Below are 19,271 nucleotides of genomic sequence, written 5' to 3' on the forward strand. Positions count from 1 at the left end.
GGATGTAGCCAAATGTTTGAAAGAGTTTCAGACACCGTGAAATTGGTGGTTCATGGTTGGCCATCCTGGACACTGGTGGTTCCTTTGGGACGACTCCATTCACATGGCCCTGGGAGTACTCTATTCAGCATGAAATCTTGGAGTAATCAGCCTAGATATGCCACCTCATCGCTTCCCCCCCCCCCCCCCCCACACACTTTCCTTTGCATTCACCGCTCGTCCAGATATCACATGCCATCAAAACCGCGCACCCAATTGAACATGATGGCCCTGCATCTTGCAGCATGTCCGATCGATACATACGACCAATTTCGGCCTGAAATGTGATTAAAGGGAAAATAAATGGAATCTGGACTTACCCGGGGCTTCCTCCAGGCCCCCGTAGTCTGCAAATTCCGTCGGCATCCTCTGGGTCCCCTCCGGGGTCCCGATCGCAGCGTCATTAACCCGGCGACTTCAGCTGAAGTCGCTCATGCGCAGCCCCTCTGTGCATGCACAGTTCTTGAAAGACTGAACCGCGCATGCGCAGGATGCTTATGCTGATGACCGTGTGATCACGAAGACAGCCGCACATATGCGACTTCCGTCGAAGTTGCTGATTTAATGGAGCTGCCAGCGGGACTACAGACCTTTAAAGCCAAATCGCTAATCATGGGTCCTGCAGCATTTTTGAAATGTTTGCGCTCCAATATAGAGTACAAGAATGCTGCAATATTGCTTTTTAAAATGCTGTACAAAAAGCGATTTTGTTTTCAATTTTACTATTGGAACCACACAAACAAACAATGTTGGAAAAATTGCAATCCCTCTACAAATTGCTCTAAAAGTGCCAGAAATCGCTCTACTAAACACTGGCAAAAATAGCAATAGCAAATAGAGATCTGTAATGGGTGCCTGGCATGAGATTTCACTGATAGCGCACAAGAACAAAGCTAAGCAAAGTGAACTAGCCCTTTTACCAGTTTACTGAAAACAGACCAATGAATCTGATTTCCGACCGGCTGAACAGCTATCAGTTTTTGGGCTTGATTCACAAAGCGGTGCTAACCTACTTAGCACGTCTAAAGTCTTTAGGCGCGCTAACCAGGGTGCTAAGTAGGTTAGCACCAGTTTTCTCAATTGAGAAATCCGGTGCTAACCTACTTAGCACTCTGGTTAGCACGTCTAAAGACTTTAGACGTGCTAAGTAGGTTAGCACTGCTTTGTGAATCAAGCCCTTTAAATACAACAAAAATTTTGGGAGTTACCAGCAATGTTGATGGAAGACACAAAAGCGGCAAGGACAGCCAGGGCTTCAGGGGTGCTGCCAGGGGTATAACCACCGCCCATCAGTGCAAGACCTCCCACAGCAGTCAGACCTGGAAATAAAACATAAAAATGTTAACAATAAGATAAAGACTATACTGCGGAAAAAAAATGTATTCTAACGTAGATAACAAATAACTGATGCACTCACGCCTATCAAAACCTCAGCTGACAAGTGACTGGCGAGTAGGCCTTGCTTAGGCCCGGAGTAACATCGCAGGAGCCTATAGGAATAGATGTTCTGGCACCCTAGACTTTGCCCTCCATGGACCTACAAACACCCACCGAACTGCACCGCAAGTGTTCTGGCTGGCCCAGCTGTCACTTCTCCCCTAGTTCCCTTGCCAGTCATAGGTAGCTACAGGTGCCCCCTTAGTATTAGGTAGCCAGAGGTCTCCTCAGCATTAAGTTGCCCTGTACTGAAGGGATATTTGGTCAGTGGAATTATTATTGGTGTGCACTTTCTATCTCCTAGGCTAGCACTATCTGGTCGGTGGAATGCCGAGACCCGGGTCAGTAACATCTCATTTACACTACGCTCAGGACTCTGCATAGGGAAGGAGGGAGACACTTGAGGAGCAGAGTGAGCTGCCTTTCTATCACAGGCACCTGTAGGCACAAGCCTACAGTGCCTGATGGTAAATTTGGCACTGGCCTTGCTAGACCAAAGTCACTAATAAGCAACACTTTACAGTAATTAACCATTAAATATGGAAGACAACCATTACATTAGATCAGTGCTGAGTGAAGAAACTGTTAATGTTAACCTCTCTAAAGTATAGATTCTCAAGTTCACAACATGTACAGTATATAAAAGCTTTTTAAAGGGACTCCGAGCAGTGCAGAAACTATGGAAAGATGCACATCATTTTAAAGCTCTCTTTCTCCTCTTTCCAATGATATATAAACCGCCACCCTACGCCTTTTAGTTTTCGCTATTGAAATTGCCGCGGCCGCGATTTCGATCGCGAAAATAGAGAAAACTAAAAGGCGTAGGGCAACGATTTAGGTGTCGTCAGAAAGAGGAGAAAGAGAGCTTTAAAATGATATCCATCTTTCCATAGTTATATTGTATTACACAGGGCGACTTTTTCCTAAAGTCAGCAGCTGCATTCAGCAGAATGGAGCTGCTGACACTGGGGATGTCGTCCTGTGTAATACAAGTAACTATGGAAAGATGGATATCATTTTAAAGCTCTCTTTCTCCTCTTTCTGACGACACCTAAATCGTTGCCCTACGCCTTTTAGTTTTCTCTATTTTCGCGATTGAAATCGCGGCCGCGGCAATTTCAATCGCGAAAATAGCAAAAACTAAAAGACGTAGGGTGGCGGTTTATATATCATTGGAAAGAGGAGAAAGAGCTTTAAAATGATATGCATCTTTCCATAGTTTCTGCACTGCTCGGAGTCCCTTTAATGACCCAAACATGCAAAAACAAAACAGAAAAAAAACTTTAAATAAGACAAATGTATTAAACTTATTTCAAAGAAAACTCACTTTGAGGATTTTTCTTTTTAAACATGGAAGGTGCTAAAAAGTTATTTTATACAAAAGGACAAAAATAAGTAGAGAGGATTCATAAGATAGTTTTGTGAATCAACCTTTAATGGCTATGGATGGTTTTTAAGCGGATCCAAACTAAAAAATATGTGTGCTGTTGCTCAATAAAGAAATCAAACGCAAGTTTGGAGCCTGTGGAGTGCTTTCTTCTACGTATTGCATATACCTAACCACCCCCCTGGTGGTGCCCATCACTAACCCCCCCGGTGGTGCCTAACCCTAACCACCCCCCTGGTGGTGCCTATCACTAACCACTCCCTCTGCAGAAACACCCTTACACACATAGAAACGCACATACAAAATAAATATGGTAAAAACTATAACAACTATAACGTTGCAAGTTTCTAAAACGATCACATAAAAGAAGAACTCTAATGTTAACAATATTTATAGGGCACCCTTTTTTCTGCTTTGGATGCCTTATTAACGATAAATGCATTAGTCTATGGTGGCGACTAGGGATGATCACAGATCTGCAAATTCTCCCGAGTTGATGCAAATTTATATGCAAATGTATGCAGTTTGAAAATGAACCAATCAATTTAAAGAGACTCTGAAGTCTTGTAAAAATCATGTTTTTATTTAAAAAAAAAATGTGTTTAACATGACTTTCCTACCTAAACCGCCGCATCCCCACCGCTGTAATCTAACTAAATCCCTCCTAACTCGCTGGGGGGCAATCCGGGCAGCGCTTCCGTGAGAGGCAGAGCTATGAGCCGCAGCTCTGCCTCTCAGCGCATCTATCAGCCGGGATTGCCGCCTCTCCCCCGCCCCTCTCAGTCTTCCTTCACTGAGAGGGGCAGGGGAGAGGCGGAGATACGCGCTGATAGACGGGTGTGAGGCAGAGCTGCGGCTCATAGCTCTGCCTCCAACAGCAGCAAATTCCACGACCAAGAAAGTCATGGATTTTGCGGGGGAGAGGGAGGGGGGGAGATAGGGGGGATTTAGTTAGATTTCAGTGGCGGGGATGTGGCGGTTTAGGTAGGGTTATGATGATAAACATTTTTTTTTTATAAAAAAATGATTTTTACGTGACTTTAGTGTCTCTTTAAACCTGGGTTTAAATTGATCGGTCAATTTGCATAAATTTGCATAATTTCAGAAAAATGAGCATCTCACTGATTATCCCTACTGGCGACCTTTTCGTGCACTAGCCCCAGCGCCCTTTTTCCTGCTACCCTAATATAAACCCTGATTCTCTCTGCCCAGTTTCCATACACATTATCCAGAAATGCACTGCAGATCGCCCCTTAGGATAACGCAGTGCCTTACAGCTCAGAGTTGTGATCATGCCAATACACTTGTATGGGGAGCAGACTCAGATGAAACACTGCGTTGATATGTATTTTAGGTATGTATTACAGTGCAGGGATGGAATCAGGCAAAGAATACGTAAAGCCAGCAAACTGAAGTCTAGTATACGTGTTACCAGCCATAAGCTGTAGGGTTGTGTTCATTAGAAATACAGACTTTCCTGAAACACAGTGGGTTAAACCCAATAATAGCCCATCTGCCTCTTAGCCACAATAAATGCTTTAGAACAGTTAGCTTTCCAACATAAAACTGTCACTGCAATTGTAATCTATGACATTTTCTCTGTTTCTTCCCCACAAAACAGAGAAAGCCTTCCTAGAACTGTGGTTTGTAAGCAGGCTCTGTTTCACACACGGTGTTCCTCAGCAGGAGGTGTGATCACCCCAGCAGGATGTATATTACCATACTGTGCAGTCATGCCCAATAAAATGACTTTTAATGAATAAGAGTATTGCAATCTCGCAGCGTGAGTCCAGCAAAGTGGCTGGAATAAAGATCTTGGGCAGCATGAAAGGGAAGGTCTGAGCTATTGTAGGCTTTGTAAAATGTGTGCGTCACTGAAAACATCACTATCATGCTTTACATCTATTGTCTATTGTTTATTAAAAGTGATGTGAATCCAAGTCTGTAGGGTTTGCGAAAAAACTGCCGCCTGGTCACCTATACAGCGCTTGCTTGCCTGCGCATGCAGCCCATACCATAGGAGCTTTAAGTGCTTGCGTTGTTTATACAATAACGTTTATAAGTCGGCCTGGAGGGTGCCAGTCTTTCTATCCTTTCCTAGCAATCACCCACAAGCACTAGAGCACCACAGGAGCACATTCTAAACCATGTGCAATTAGAGCGCTATTCCAACTGGGCCTGATAAGATGCCTACTAGTGATGTTCACTACTACTACTGCCTATTGGTGATGTACGTAGCTACTAGTAATCGAAATTTAGACTCGATAGCGCTGCCTGCGGCAGAGGAGGGGGTTATCTTACCTACGCTGCCACCTATCGCTGATGCGTTCCACGCAACACCACTACTTCCTCCTCATCCCAGGTTTGAAGGAGGAAGTAGTGTAGTTATGTGGACCACATCAGCTAAAGGCGCCACAGGCAAGTTAAACACAACCCAGCACTTTCTAATTTAAATTTTGATTACAGGTAGCTACTCGTAGCGAATGTCTAATGCCTAGTGCTTCCCCCCCCCCCCCCCCCCACCAATACCTAACCTGCATCAGCCCACTTTCTCCAGAGATGGGTACTAAACAGGATGCTGGATAAATAGTCTCACAGGCCTCTCAGGCCTGGATAATTGCCGGTGCCTGGTCTCTGCTGGATTGCTCACACAGCTGCAATAACTTGCAAAACAAAAAATTGAGACGGCACACTACTGACTGCAAAACTTTTGCTGTATTAAGTGGACAAAAATGTCCACTTAATACAGCAAAAGTTTTGCAGCCAGTAGTGTGCCGTCTCAATTTTTTGTTTTGCACTTTCTCCAGAGAGCAGCTTATTTTTTTTCTCTCTCTGAATATACAGTTTATTTAAAATGGACTTGAATGCATCCTGCTTGCCTGCATTTCTTGGCAATAAAAGTATTTGCAAAATACTCAACATATGGGAAAAAAGACACCTACTTAAAGCAAACCTGATGCAATTCGAAAAAAAAAAATACTGTAGATATCCTCCTAATGCTGGGAATACACGAGTCGACCCAGCGGCTCGATTAGCTGCCGGATCAACTCCCGTCGTGTCCCCGCGGCCGCCCGGATCGATTCCCGCTCGTCCCCGCAGGCACTTCCTTATCAGCGGGTCGTTTTCTTCCATTGCCCGCCCGCGGGGATAAAGCGCGGAATCGATCCGCCGCGTGATCGGACACATCGGAAATTATCAATCAAGCCATCAGTGGCTCGACTGATAAGGAAGAAACACACCATCTATTCACAGCATCAGAAGAGTTGAGGCTTTAGATCCCATAGAGCCTTCCCAGTTGTCTCCAAGTCTTCTCATTCCCCCGCTATCTCCATTTTGAAATCTGCAACTTTGGGACTCCTCGAAAGGCTTCTAAAGACTGGCACATTCATTCCAAAGGCTGGCATATCTGTGCTGTGCACATGCACAGTACGGATTTGCTTGTCTTCACAAGTACACGGGACACAAGTACTTCCAAAGGCTGCCCGATGAGGGCTGAAGACTTATTCAACCTGCGAATAATTTCAGTGGAGTGACAGCGGTGAAACGAGGGGACGGAGAGTGGACCTGGAAGGCTCTATGAGATCCAGAGCCTTCATTCTTAATAGCTGAACATCTTAACTTTTTTTTTTTTTTCAGGTTGCTTTAGGGTCACTTTAAAGTTGATTATTGCTGGCCAACTCTTTCCTCTGGTCCAATATTATGAAAGCCATAGAACTGGTTGCTCTGAGGTACCGTTCTGGTTCTGACCCCTCCCCTCACATGAATATGTTTCCAGCACAGCTATGCACACACACTGTGCACTGCTGCAGAGAGTGTTGCAGAACTACACACAGCCTAGCAGTCCGAGGTACTCACCCAGCCTACCAAGTAAGGCACAGTGACTATAAATACAGCTGGTAATCCAGGCTTGAACACAGAGTTAACGATATGTAGATGTATTGCCACCATGGTCAATAAATATCACTCTCCCCTTAGTGCACTGGTTCATATCTGGGACAGGACCCAATCTGAATATTCTACTCGTGTTTGTGCGAGTTTCCTCTGGGAAGTCCACACACACAATCCTCCGATAACTAAATAGCAGCCATAAAATTATGTGTGGCTGTGAAAAACACACAACAGACGTGGGGAGATAAGGAGTCAAGAAGAAAATCATGGCTCTGTATGGGAGCTGAATAAACAGAGCAGTAGCATGCATTTAAATCTTCAAGCTTAGATTTTTAACCTTTGCATCCAAAAACAAACATACAGAAGTCCAGTAAAGTCTAGTAAAGGTGCGTACACAAGCAAGAAGATTGTCGCCTAGAGTGATCGGGACTCGATACCTTAGGATACAGTTCAGGAGCCAAGTGCCATACAGAGACAGTTGTCTTGTGACGCATGTTGTGGTTATAGAGGAGGGACAGCACACATATGCAATACTTCTCTCTCCAAGTTGCTACGACTCGAAGTGGGGATAGTATTAAAGACATCCATAAAGTTTTAAAATCACTCATGCGCCTATATATACCATCACATATACAGTTTTATTCAATTCATAAATTCAAATTCATATATATATTACACTAATATGCAAGCAAACACTAGCCAACTTTCTCAGTCCCACCTCCCTATGGTAAACAGTCTGGCACACGCCACAACTGTTTACCATAGGGAGGTGGGACTGAGAAAGTTGGCTAGTGTTTGCTTGCATATTAGTGTAATATATATATGAATTTGAATTTATGAATTGAATAAAATTGTATATAGGCGCATGAGTGATTTTAAAACTTTATGAATGCTTGAAGGGTGGGGGTGTGAGTAACCCCATTTATCACTGACTGCAGCCAATTGAATTCATTTTATATTGAGTGGGCGCAAATCTACCTGTTTATATTTTTTAGTATTAAAGACATCCTAAATACCAGCAGAAGCGAGGTGAGTTATCATTCAGCTCACCCTGCGCCCAACTGACCAGGCGACGGATACATACATACTCCATTGGAAGGGCTTCTAGCAGGAGGGGCAAGTGAAGGAACAATGGGCTCAGATGTCAGTCGAGCATCGTTGTTGCTAAGGATATGGCACGCCAGGGGGCACCTGTACACACACACACACACACACACACACACACACACACACACACACATTATACACACACACTATACATACACACACACACACATATTATATACACACACACACACGCACACACACACACTATACACACACACACACTATACACACACACGACATCCCTGGCCAAGGCGAACAGAAAAATACATTTCTATGCACTAATGATAATCAGAAGGGTCCAGAATGGGAGGGCTTTTATAATGGATTTCTGGCTTTTTATTAACTCCATTGCTTCATCAATATTGCTAACAAAGCCGCTAGCGATGGAACGCCGTTCGAGCAAAATTTGCCACCTGGCACAATCCATTTTTGCCAAAAGTTGATAGTTCAGGATTCGTTTGCATCATCAGTGTCTAGCAGATTTGATCAAATAATTGAATCGGATATAGATAAAAAAAATCAAACAAAACAAAACAAAAATCAACTAGTGTATGGCCTGTTTAGGTAGGCCCTAAAAGTTCTCTGTAAAAAAAATTGAGAGAACACATTGGGTGAAGTAAACAACATTACACCAGAGATAAATTGCAAGATAATTTCCAAGCTGTCACCCACCTGAGATGGCATTTGTCACGGACATCAGTGGGGAATGCAGAGCAGGAGTGACTCCCCATACAGTGTGGTATCCCACAATTCCAGCCAGGCCGAATGTGGTCACCATCTGTGTGAAGGCCGAGTGAGGAGAGGCAATGCCCAAGCCTAGGAGTGTTGAAAGCCCTGGAGAGAACACAACAACATGTTATCAAAACGTAAGCTATAATACCACAGACATTAGCTTGCTCAGTAACCCTGCTTAGAAAGTAAAGATTAGGGGCAAAACTCAGTAACCTAAAACAGCCAACTACATCTGATATCCTCGCTTTCCCAATCTGACTAGTAACTAAGGATTATTTATAAATCGCATGCCACAGATACTGCACAGTCGTATTACTGTAACTACGTATAGAAGGATAATTCTGGGCACCAAGGAGTTGCTGCTTGTGTGTTTATTCCAACAAGTACATCAAAAACAAGCACAACAGTGTCAGGGGTGGCCTGACAGCCATTTCACGGGATTGACCCACTTTGTCAGAGGCCAAAAGGTCTACACACAGTTAAAGTATTTTGATGCCTGCTGTGAGCACGTGGGGGCTGCGTTATTCTGATGGAGTTTGCCACATTGACTGCCAGCCTCTCTGTCCTTTTACTGGTCTGACAGTCTTATTACATATTATAAAGCTAAAAGTTTAGCTTTTTTTTTTCTTAAATAAAACATTGGCTTCAAGGCACGTAAAAATGTCATGCTCGGTAATTCACCTCATGTGGTATTTTAGACTTTTTTTTTTTCCAAATTCACTAAGATTTTCACACAAGCATTAAAAGTTTGGTAAATTACCAAAGAACTGCATGACAGGATACGGATAGTATTTTTTTAATATTATACTGACAAATTATACTGACAAATAAAAGTGCAAGTCCAAGCAGTATAAATTAAACAAATGTGTATCAGCTCATAATGTATCCTGCGGACTAGAATAGACAAATGAAAATTGAGCCTTGCTTCCTGTGCTCTGGTACTTGGAGAAACAACAGGAAGTAAGGCGACGTTCACATCATCACACACAGATGGCCGTGCGATCGGAGCACAATTCTCACACTGCACTGGTACGCAACGCATGAAATGTGAACATCAGACAGTGCAGTCTATGCACTTCTGATGTCCGTGTGCTTCTGCCTCCTACAGGCATTGCCGAAATACGGAGGGCAACGTGTGTAATGTGAACGAGGCCTCAGGAAAATGCTTCCTTTTACAGAAAACAACCCCCCCTCCCCCCTGGTGAAGAGAGTCCACAAAATTGCCATGGGTGCATTACCTGCAGTGTAGGCTGTGGCATTAGTCATGGTTTTCCTGAAAGGTGAAATGGAAGCAACTCTCTCAGCTTCCAGCTCTGCCACAGACTTGTGCTTCACCGGAGCTGCGACTGGGATGTTATTGGGTGGTGGTGCTGGAAAGATGACCTTCCCGTCCTAAGGAAAAACACAACAAGAGGGTTACAAAACCAAAAATGCTCCAGGTTTGCCTATAATGCATCATCACAGGAAGAATTTGGTGCCTCAAATCAGATTCAGATCAGAGAGGGATTTATTGGTTTGCCAAATTGGGTGGCAATCTATGTGTGTATGGCCCCCTTTTGACTCTGATCAGTTTGATACATGACTATGTACTGTGTAAATTGCTGTAGATGTACATGCTTCATAAATACGCCATAATAATAATTACTCTGCACAGTCTTGTCACTCAAACACTAGGAGCGTGCTAACAGGAGGAAATGACCTCATCATTGAGCTGCCACTCTGCACAGTCCAATAAACAGCTGCAGCACTTGTATGACCAAAATGTGTTGGCTCAACAGAAGTGAAAAAGGAGAGGTCATAGACTTGACAATGGTGCGTGGAAAGTAGCAAGTGCTAAGTAGCACTAAATATTGCAGCTTGTCTGGAGATCATCATTAACAATCTCTCTAACAAAGAGATGAGTGTTACTAGGCTTACAGAGAGAGCTGGCCTTGTAAGATAATGCGGCTCCTATTCTAATTTGCTATAAGCTAAAGAGATGCTGCCAGCGGCACATAGCACCAGAAAAAAAATCCCTCTCTTTGATTTATGGCCTTACAATTACTTGTGACTGTGTTATTAGACAGCATTGCGTTTCTAAGAAAAAGCAAACAATTGACTTGGAAAAGCTTTCAATTCAGCGAAAATCTACTTTATTAAAGAAAATTGGCACTGCGTGTGTGCAATTATCTGTACAGGAACACAAAGCAGAGAGGAAACATAAAGTTGGGCTACCCAGGCTCAGACTGAACATCAGTGGGGTTATTCTTAGGCCTGGCATGGGCGGCCATGATGGCAGCCAGATATTAGGCTGATGATAGTGCGCTCACACAAAGGCATTTATTAAATGCTATTTATGTACAACTCCGCTCTGACATTTATGCCTTGCTGGAAGAGCATGAGGGCGGCGATCACAGAGGAGAGAGCAAAGCAGATGAAATGCAGAAAGTGTTGCTATAAAATAGGTTAGCAGTAAAATCATACAGCATCAGGCAGCTAGGAACATATAATTTGTGTTTCTTGACTGGATAATCTAGAACTGAAGCTTGGACGACTTAAACACTTCAAGTGAGGTGAGAGTGATATGGAGGCTGCCATATTTATTTCCTTTTAAACAATACCAGTTGCCTGGCAGCCCCGCTGGTCTATTTGGCTGCAGTAGTTTCTTAATTACACCAGAAACAAGCATGCAGCTAATCTCGCCAGATCTGACAATATTGTCAAAAACAAATGATCTGCATATGCTTGTTCAGGGTCTATGGATAAAACTATTAGAGCAGGTGTGTCAAACTTAAATACAAAGTGGGCCGAAATTATACAAAGGGAGCAAGTCACAGGCCAAACTCAATGTTTATTGGCCATCTTCTTCCCATATAAAGTTCTCAGGTGCTCCCCCCCTCTCTCCCCCATACAGTTCCCTAGTGTTTAGTGCTTTCCCCCTCCCTCCCTCATATGGCTTCCCTGGTGTTCTAGGCCTCACCTCCAGTATAGCTTCCCTGGTGGTCTAGAGTGGGCCAAACATAATGCAAAGTGGGGAAACCACTTGGGGGCCAAATGTAACGGTTCTGATGGCCAGATTCGGCCAGCGGGCCAGAGTTTGATATGTATCTATTAGAGGCAGAGGATCAGCAGGAGAGCCAGGCAACTGGTATTGCTTAAAGGAAATAAATATATTCATATATTCATATTCCTCTCACCTCGGGTTCCCTTTAACACAACACTCACACAACAGTGTTGTGTGGCCAGAGGTAGGAGGGAAGCACCGGAAACGGCTGACTGTCGCCATTGCCACAGGATTTAGGGCCATTTTCCACTGTAATGGCTAAACGCAAACAACTGCATTTTTTTCCACAGAAGAATGCAATTGTGTGCCTAACAAAACCAAAACGCATCAATGTAAATCATGTTCTGTGATTTCTATTTTACAATGCCTACTATTGCGATTCTGCAAATTGCATGCATTATGCGATGCTAATCAAATCGCTGCTAGTAGAGAAGAGGCCCATAATCTCCTTCTCGGTAAATGTTACTTGTCACAAAAATAGAAGCCAGCAGCGGTAAACCCGAGCCTGGCTCTGGGTAGCCGGCGGGAGGTATTGAGATGCAGTGCTGTTTGTAACTCCCCTCCCCCAGGATCCAGACGATCAAAAGCCAGTCTTCTTCGGGTCCTGAGCGATTTCACCCGAGGGATCAAGAGCTTCCATTTGTCACATCACGACAGACGGTGATCTCACCATAGGGGTAGATCACCACCCAGAGGACAGGGGGGAGAATTGCAGCTCTGGATCCCGTGGGAGTTGAGTTATGTGCAGGGCTGCTGCAGATCTCACTGCGGTGTGATTTTTTTCAGCATTGTAGGATCTAAAAGCTAATAAACAAAATTGTACCACTTTTAGAACCTGAAATTCGGAAATAATCATACCGCCAAGGAGGTTAAGAACTGTGATGCCCTCACGTGACATGTCCTTTATTGCACAGATCTTTTGAAGAATATGGAACCTTTAAATGGACGTCAAAGATTGATTTTATCACGGAGTGCTGGTCACACTTTGGATTGCTTAACCACTTCAGGACCAAGTCAATTTTAATAACTCTGCTATGCATTTGCTTAAAGGGAAGATCCACGCAGACTATAAAAAAACAAACTGCTCAGGTCGAGGAAGTAAAGTACCAGCACTCTTCTTAGATTGCAGCAGGGAACTGGACTGAACTGCAATTAGCTATAGGCTGCAGAGGTGAAAGTCCCTTTAAGAAGCGTGCACAGGCTTGAAGCAGGAAGCAGTCTAGTAGCAGGTAGAGAGATAGGACAAAGCCAGCACTGCAAAAGGGTAGTTTATTGGAAAGTATGTAAAATCACTTACAGCAAGCGTGCAGTTGTGAGGGGGATCCGCAGGGGGATCTAGACCTGGCGCCCACATCATCCGCTATTCTCACAACTGCACGCTTGCTGGCTCTGCGCGGTAGAGACCCGATGACGTCCCTACACCACAGGGAGTTTAATTTACCTGGGGCTTCTAATGGTCCCCCGCAAATGTCCTGTGCCCGCGCAGCCACTCACTGATGCTCTGGCCCCGCCTCCGGTTCACTTCCGGAATTTGTGACTTTAAAGTCTGACAACCACTGCGCCTGTGTGGTCGTGTGCTCGCTCCAGCTAGCGCCACCAGGAGCGTAATGCGAAGGCACAGACCGTACTGGGCCTATGCAGTACGCTCCCGGTGACATCAGCGAGGACGCGCCCATGCAGGTGCAGTGGTTTTCCGGCTTCAAAAGTCGCAAACCCTGTAAGTGAACCAGAGGCGATATTTGCGGGGGACCATTAGAAGCCCCAGGTAAATTCAAATCTCCCCCCCCCCCCCCCCCCACCACAGTACTACTTTAAGTTGATAGATCTTGGGCAATTTTCTTGTCTACCCACACATATTTAGTCTTGTTTTTTTTCATGACAAATAGGGATTTCTTTTAATATCACTTAAAGTGGATCCGAGATAAACTTTTTCTCATTCCATAATTCTATTTTTTTTTTTGTTTCAATACTCTAATTCCCTACAAACTAAACAAGCCTCACCCACAGCTTCTCCAGAGTGCCTTGGCACTCTTGCTCTGTAGCAAGGGCTTATGGGAGCTCAGTCTGGGCGGGAGGAGGAGGTTACTAGCCAGAGATTTCAGAGGCAGAGGGGAGGAGGGAGGAGGAGAGGGGAGTGAAGTTTTCACAGGCTGAGGGCTGGAGATATAGATCAGCTTGCCTGTGTGTAATGTGACAAACAGAACATGGCTGCTCTCATTGTATCACAGGAAGAAATAATCATATACTGTTTAAGCGGTTTGCAGCTAGATTTGCTGTGTAAACCATCTAAACTTTAGATAAGATATATAGACAAGTTACTTGTTATAGTTAGTTTTTCATCTCGGATCCATCTAACTATATTAAATCTGCAATTTCCTTGTAATTCCATAATATAATTAATAATTAGGCATATATTCCAGCTATAATATGCTTAAAAAAAATGGAATGGAATTTTCAACTAAAAAATATGTAAATATCTCAAATTGCAGCAGTAAAACTTTCAGAATCTGATTATTCTATATGTTGTCCATGCAGAGATGTCAAAATGATGTAGATTATTTTGTAGGTGCACTGCAGGGGCACTAAATAGAGGTGGAAATTAGGATCTTAAGAGCGAAAAAGTGATAATTATGTGCACCTAGTGATCATGAGCCAATCAAAATCGCTCCTCATTTATTCCAGAAGGTGTCAGCTGTCAAAGTACACAAGAATGCTGGAGTAAAAATCTACAATGTGTCAGAAACTTGCATTCATATTCATAGACTGGACATAGATTTTAATATGCATAGTCTTGAAGTGGTTAACATATTACCCTGTGCTGCAGTATACCTCATCATTCAAACATCTTAACAATACATCCCTTCAGGTATATAGCTTGACCAACTTCTGTCTAATGAATCTGTGTGCGCCAAGTAATGCAATCAGGCCTGGTTCTCATTGCCCCGCAAACGCAGCGGATGCACAAACACAGTAAGCAGATCCGTGTTTAAACGAGCCATTAATTACATGGTAACCATACAACCGATTATGGATTGTCAAGCATAAACTGCCTATGTGGATTACCCTGTTTGGATACAAATCCAGTGACAATGCCTGATGAACCTCATCTGCTAGGTGGCTGTCTCAAACAGAAATCAACTGTGTGACTTTAGCCTAACCTTCCTATTGCAACATCAGCTTACCTTCATGACCACAGTGCCCCTGATCACATGGTCCATCGTTCCGTAGTCAAACTCGTCCTTCAGATTGTAATAGAAATTGTCTTTGTCTGGACTGATGGCCTTCAGGAGCTTGGTAATGTTGTTGGAATAGAGGGTGCTGGCTTGTGTGGCCATTCGACTTGGAAAGTCCGTGTAACCGATGTGTGTCACTCCCTAAAGTACATTTTAAAAGAAGGTAAGAGAGTCATTTATAAAGAAAAAAACAAACAAAACAAAAAAACAGCAGCATATAGAACTAAAAAGATGCATACAAATGAGCATAAAACATAGTTGGTACAACACTGAATCAAGGCAATCCTTGTTCCAAACACTATATGAGAACACAGAAAACAGATTTCACTGGGATACAGGTTGTAGAGCTGTTCTTCTCTACATTATTACAGCGTGTACCCCTTTATAGTAGATGGTGTTTGCAGAGTACCCCCTATTGTGATTAACATCATCGCAAGTACCCCTTGACCTATGTATTCATTAGGTGTACTCTACAGTTCACCATTTCTTCCCCCCATGGTGGCAGCACTTGGGGGGCCTGGCTGCACCTCCCCCATACATTTTAGACGCCCTCCCGCCTTACTCAGTGGTGGGCCATCCGCAGTTCTCTGCTCCTTGCACTCTTGAGCAGTGAGAGTGCTTTCCTGAGGGTCAGCACTGCTCCTTATTTCTTGGGGCACAGGAGGCCTAAATGCGGTGCCCCTCATGAGATGCAAAGTATTTTTGCGTGTGCCAACTTCTGCAGGATACAGCAGTGTGGTAGTTTTAGACCACAGGTGTTGAACTCCAGGCCTGGAGGGCCATATTTATGCCAGTGTTTAGGATGGACTGAGAACGAGAGGAATGTTTTCTACCTGATGTAAAAAATGTGCGAGGACCTCGGCCCTCAAAGGACCGGTTTGACATACCTGTTTTAGACCCTGCATATTCTGCCAGGCAGATGCAATAGTAAATGCCGTGCCATTTATCAATTAGTCAATAGACAATTAGGCAGCCAGTGAATATATGTCAGGTGGCACCTGCTCAGAGCATACCTGCTCTGCCTGCAGTACTCTACAGTTGTGTATAAATGCTTTTCAAACATTCCTTTAGGTTTTTAATCACTAAAATAATTAAGAGTCCTTATTCAGACTTATTTATGTATGCATTATTTCTTGAAACCCTAAACTCATTATGATAGACTGACTACAAGTTCAAATCCCCAGTGAACTCTTCCTGAGTAACCCCAGTAATGTGTTGTTGAGAACCTACCATAGGTTGTAGAGGATTTATCAAAATAGCCACAAATAAGCTGTTTATTCATTGCAGAGAATAAGGGGCTTGCATTGCATTTTTCATTAGCTCCAATTTAAGACATTTTAACCACACAGAAGTATTAAATACACTAACACTTCAATGTTGTCTGCGATTTTCTGTCATGTGATCTGCATAACACATTTTATTCACAGGGTATTGCTTTGCGCCTTTTTTCTGGTGGGCATTCTACGTGTACCTCCAGGGACAATCCACTAGGTGGCACCTGGGAGTCAAAAAGACCCTTGATATATGTCCACAGAAATACATAGAGAATAAGTAGGAGGTGGAAAAAAAATATCCAGAAAAAACCAAAATGTGGAAGAACATGCAACTTCCATGCAGACAAGAGAACCTCAACACAGACTTAAAGGACAACTGAAGCGAGAGGGATAAGGTGGCTGCCATATTTATTTCCTTTTAAGCAAATGGGTTGCCTGGCTGTCCAGCTCCCAGTATACAGGAAGTGCACGGTGTGTGTATTCTGACATCCCTCTATAATTCCAGAAAGTTCAACAATCGTCACATGAAGATCCTGACAATTTAAAGGGGGACCTAATGAGGCTCCCGAAACAGTTGTTGGTATCTTCATGTGGATGGCACAATAAAAGGGTGCACTTTTGAAAACGGTAACAATACTTGGTCCTTCTACTGCTTTGATGATAGCCAGATCATAGTCGGCACGGAGTGCCACCTCATGTCTGGGATTGTGCCTCTATAACTCATAACTTATCTACCTGCTTGTTCCAGGGGAGGAACTTAAAAACCTGTATAGCCAAATGATCATCGTGACAGTCCGCAAATGATCATAGCATTCTAATAAGATAAGTACTGTATGTTACCTGCAGAGAGAACATGACAGTCCTCCTGATTGGGCATGGCATCAGGAAATGATTTCATGCCTGCAGGAAACTTGCAGAGATCACAAAGTGAAGGTTGCCCAGGGCAAAACGATCAAACAGGGGGAAAATCTTACCTGGTTCCACAAATCTCCACATGGGGCTTTAAGGCCCTTACACATTTGCAACTGAGGTCACTTGAAGCGGTTCTTCAAGATGTTCAAATGTGTACAAGTTTCCTCTGACAACTTTTACCGATTGGGCATGCTAGAAAACCATGCTCAATCACTATTGGTACAGACAGCTGCTCAGACAGGAGCTGAGTAACACGTTTGTACATCTTTGCCCCCGAAACAAGTCAAATACCCTACAAGGTGATTAGCTGCTCTTTAATACAAAGAACCATAAAATAATGGAAGAATTAAATCTGTTTAGAAAAAGAAATTTAAAAAAAATTAAACAAAGACTTGCCTTGTGAACATAGAGCTCTCCAGGTTTGGTAGTTTCGAAATTGCCGCCAGCTTCAGATGCCAAATCAACTACAACGGAACCTTCCTTCATGGTTTCAACCATGTCTGTTTTGAACAGTATAGGTGCCCTTTTTCCTATGAGCAGAAGAGAATGAAACACAACATTAAAATTTTTGCAGCAAGCCTGTGTCAGGCTGTATTCTGCTCCTGCACTTCCTGGTGCAGGAGTGTAGCAACACCCCCATGACCAGAGCTGTCACATGGGGAAAGAGGAAGCACATGACTAAGCCCTGCAAACAACATAACATGATAGCTTAGACAGGAGGCGCACTTGCATTCGAGGATATACGGTAAGTAGGATACAGACACCCATTCTACATACAAATAATTTTACAGCTCCTTACCAGGAATAAGAGCGGTGGTGACGATTATGTCCACATCTTGACATTGCTTAGCAAATAGTTTCATTTCAGCTTCGATGAACTCTTTAGACATCTCCTTCGCGTAACCTCCCTGCCCCTCTCCAGACTCCTTCAGGTCCACTTCCAGAGGCTCAGCGCCAAGTGACTTGAACTGTTCCAAAGCTGCCGCCCTGAATTACATAAAAGAACAGAAATATGAATACTGGTGCACAGAGGACCAAATAAAACTGGAGCAGTTTCACAGAGCAACCATGTTTCACGTAAGTTGATTGGTTGTTGGGGCTCCGGGCCATTTTTCTCCCAGTTTATTTACACGTTTCTGCAAATAGCCACCTTGGAACACACAGCAGCACAGAAGTAGGGATGGTACGGAGATGCAAATCATTCTAAATTGATGCAGGATTATGCACATTTTCAATGCAAATTTATTAAACTTGAAAATGGACCAACTGAATTCCACCTTCACAGGATGGTCTATTTTCAAGCGGCACAAATGTACATAATCCTGCATTAGCAATCTGCATCTCATTGGCTATCCCTACAAAGAAGGACCAGATCCAAAGGACTTCTGTGACCGCTGTCATTAGGGACTGTAATTCACTGCAGAACACAGGAGAGCAGGGTATTATGTACCACTTTATTAGTTATATAGATTGTTACTGTACCTTACACCATATCAATATAATCACTGCTTGCACTTAAAGAATCACTGTAAAAAATCTATAATATGTACCTCCAACTATTTTTTACTTAACATGGGGTTTAAAGTCTTTAAAGTACCCCTGGATGGAGTACAATTTTATGCTACTAATTACATCCAAGTGTCGCTATTGCTGTGACATGCATCACAGCACCCACCCTGCAGCCTTTCTACCAATTATTCGACTGGGATGCCGGTCATATATGGATGAGGAGGAAGAGGCAATACACTTCATCTGTCGGGACCCTTTGCCACCCCTTCATGCTTGCCCCAGATGAAGAATGCGCCCTCGCTCTCAGTGTTGAGACGTGTGCACGAACATTCAGTGCATGTGGAAGCGCTGACCGGGAAGCTATTACAGGGTCAGCACCATTTCTAAGATGGCAAACGAACATGACTAGGGAGGAAAAAGAGAGGTTGCCGAGCTCAATCTGTGGGAGGCAAGTCTTTGAAATATAGGTTTATTTCCTGAGTTTTTTGTTTTTTATACAAATATATCATAAAATACATTAGAACTACTTCATAGTAATCTCCAAGAGACTTGGCCAAGTGGTTTACTATATCAGGATTGGCCATACAGAGTACAGTGGCTTGCAAAAGTATTCGGCCCCTTGAAGTTTTCCACATTTTGTCATATTACTGCCACCAACATGAATCAATTTTATTGGAATTCCACATGAAAGACCAACACAAAGTGGTGTA

At 43.5% G+C, this 19,271-nt stretch overlaps 1 protein-coding gene across 1 annotated transcript in view; it reads right to left on the reverse strand.

Annotated features, from left to right (window-relative positions):
* NNT (nicotinamide nucleotide transhydrogenase) overlaps nt 1-19,271 on the reverse strand; it is a 202,394-nt gene that overhangs the window by 113,091 nt on the left and 70,032 nt on the right. Inside the window, exons 7-12 of the mRNA XM_068249595.1 lie at nt 17,852-18,039; nt 17,449-17,582; nt 14,816-15,007; nt 9,829-9,982; nt 8,531-8,692; nt 1,248-1,358 (exon numbers count right to left, since the gene is read on the reverse strand). Of these exons, the coding sequence (XP_068105696.1) occupies nt 1,248-1,358; nt 8,531-8,692; nt 9,829-9,982; nt 14,816-15,007; nt 17,449-17,582; nt 17,852-18,039 (941 nt within the window). The remainder of the gene's footprint in view (nt 1-1,247; nt 1,359-8,530; nt 8,693-9,828; nt 9,983-14,815; nt 15,008-17,448; nt 17,583-17,851; nt 18,040-19,271) is intronic.

Source organism: Hyperolius riggenbachi, chromosome 1, assembly GCF_040937935.1.
Source record: "Hyperolius riggenbachi isolate aHypRig1 chromosome 1, aHypRig1.pri, whole genome shotgun sequence".
Classification (NCBI taxonomy): Eukaryota; Metazoa; Chordata; class Amphibia; order Anura; family Hyperoliidae; genus Hyperolius; species Hyperolius riggenbachi.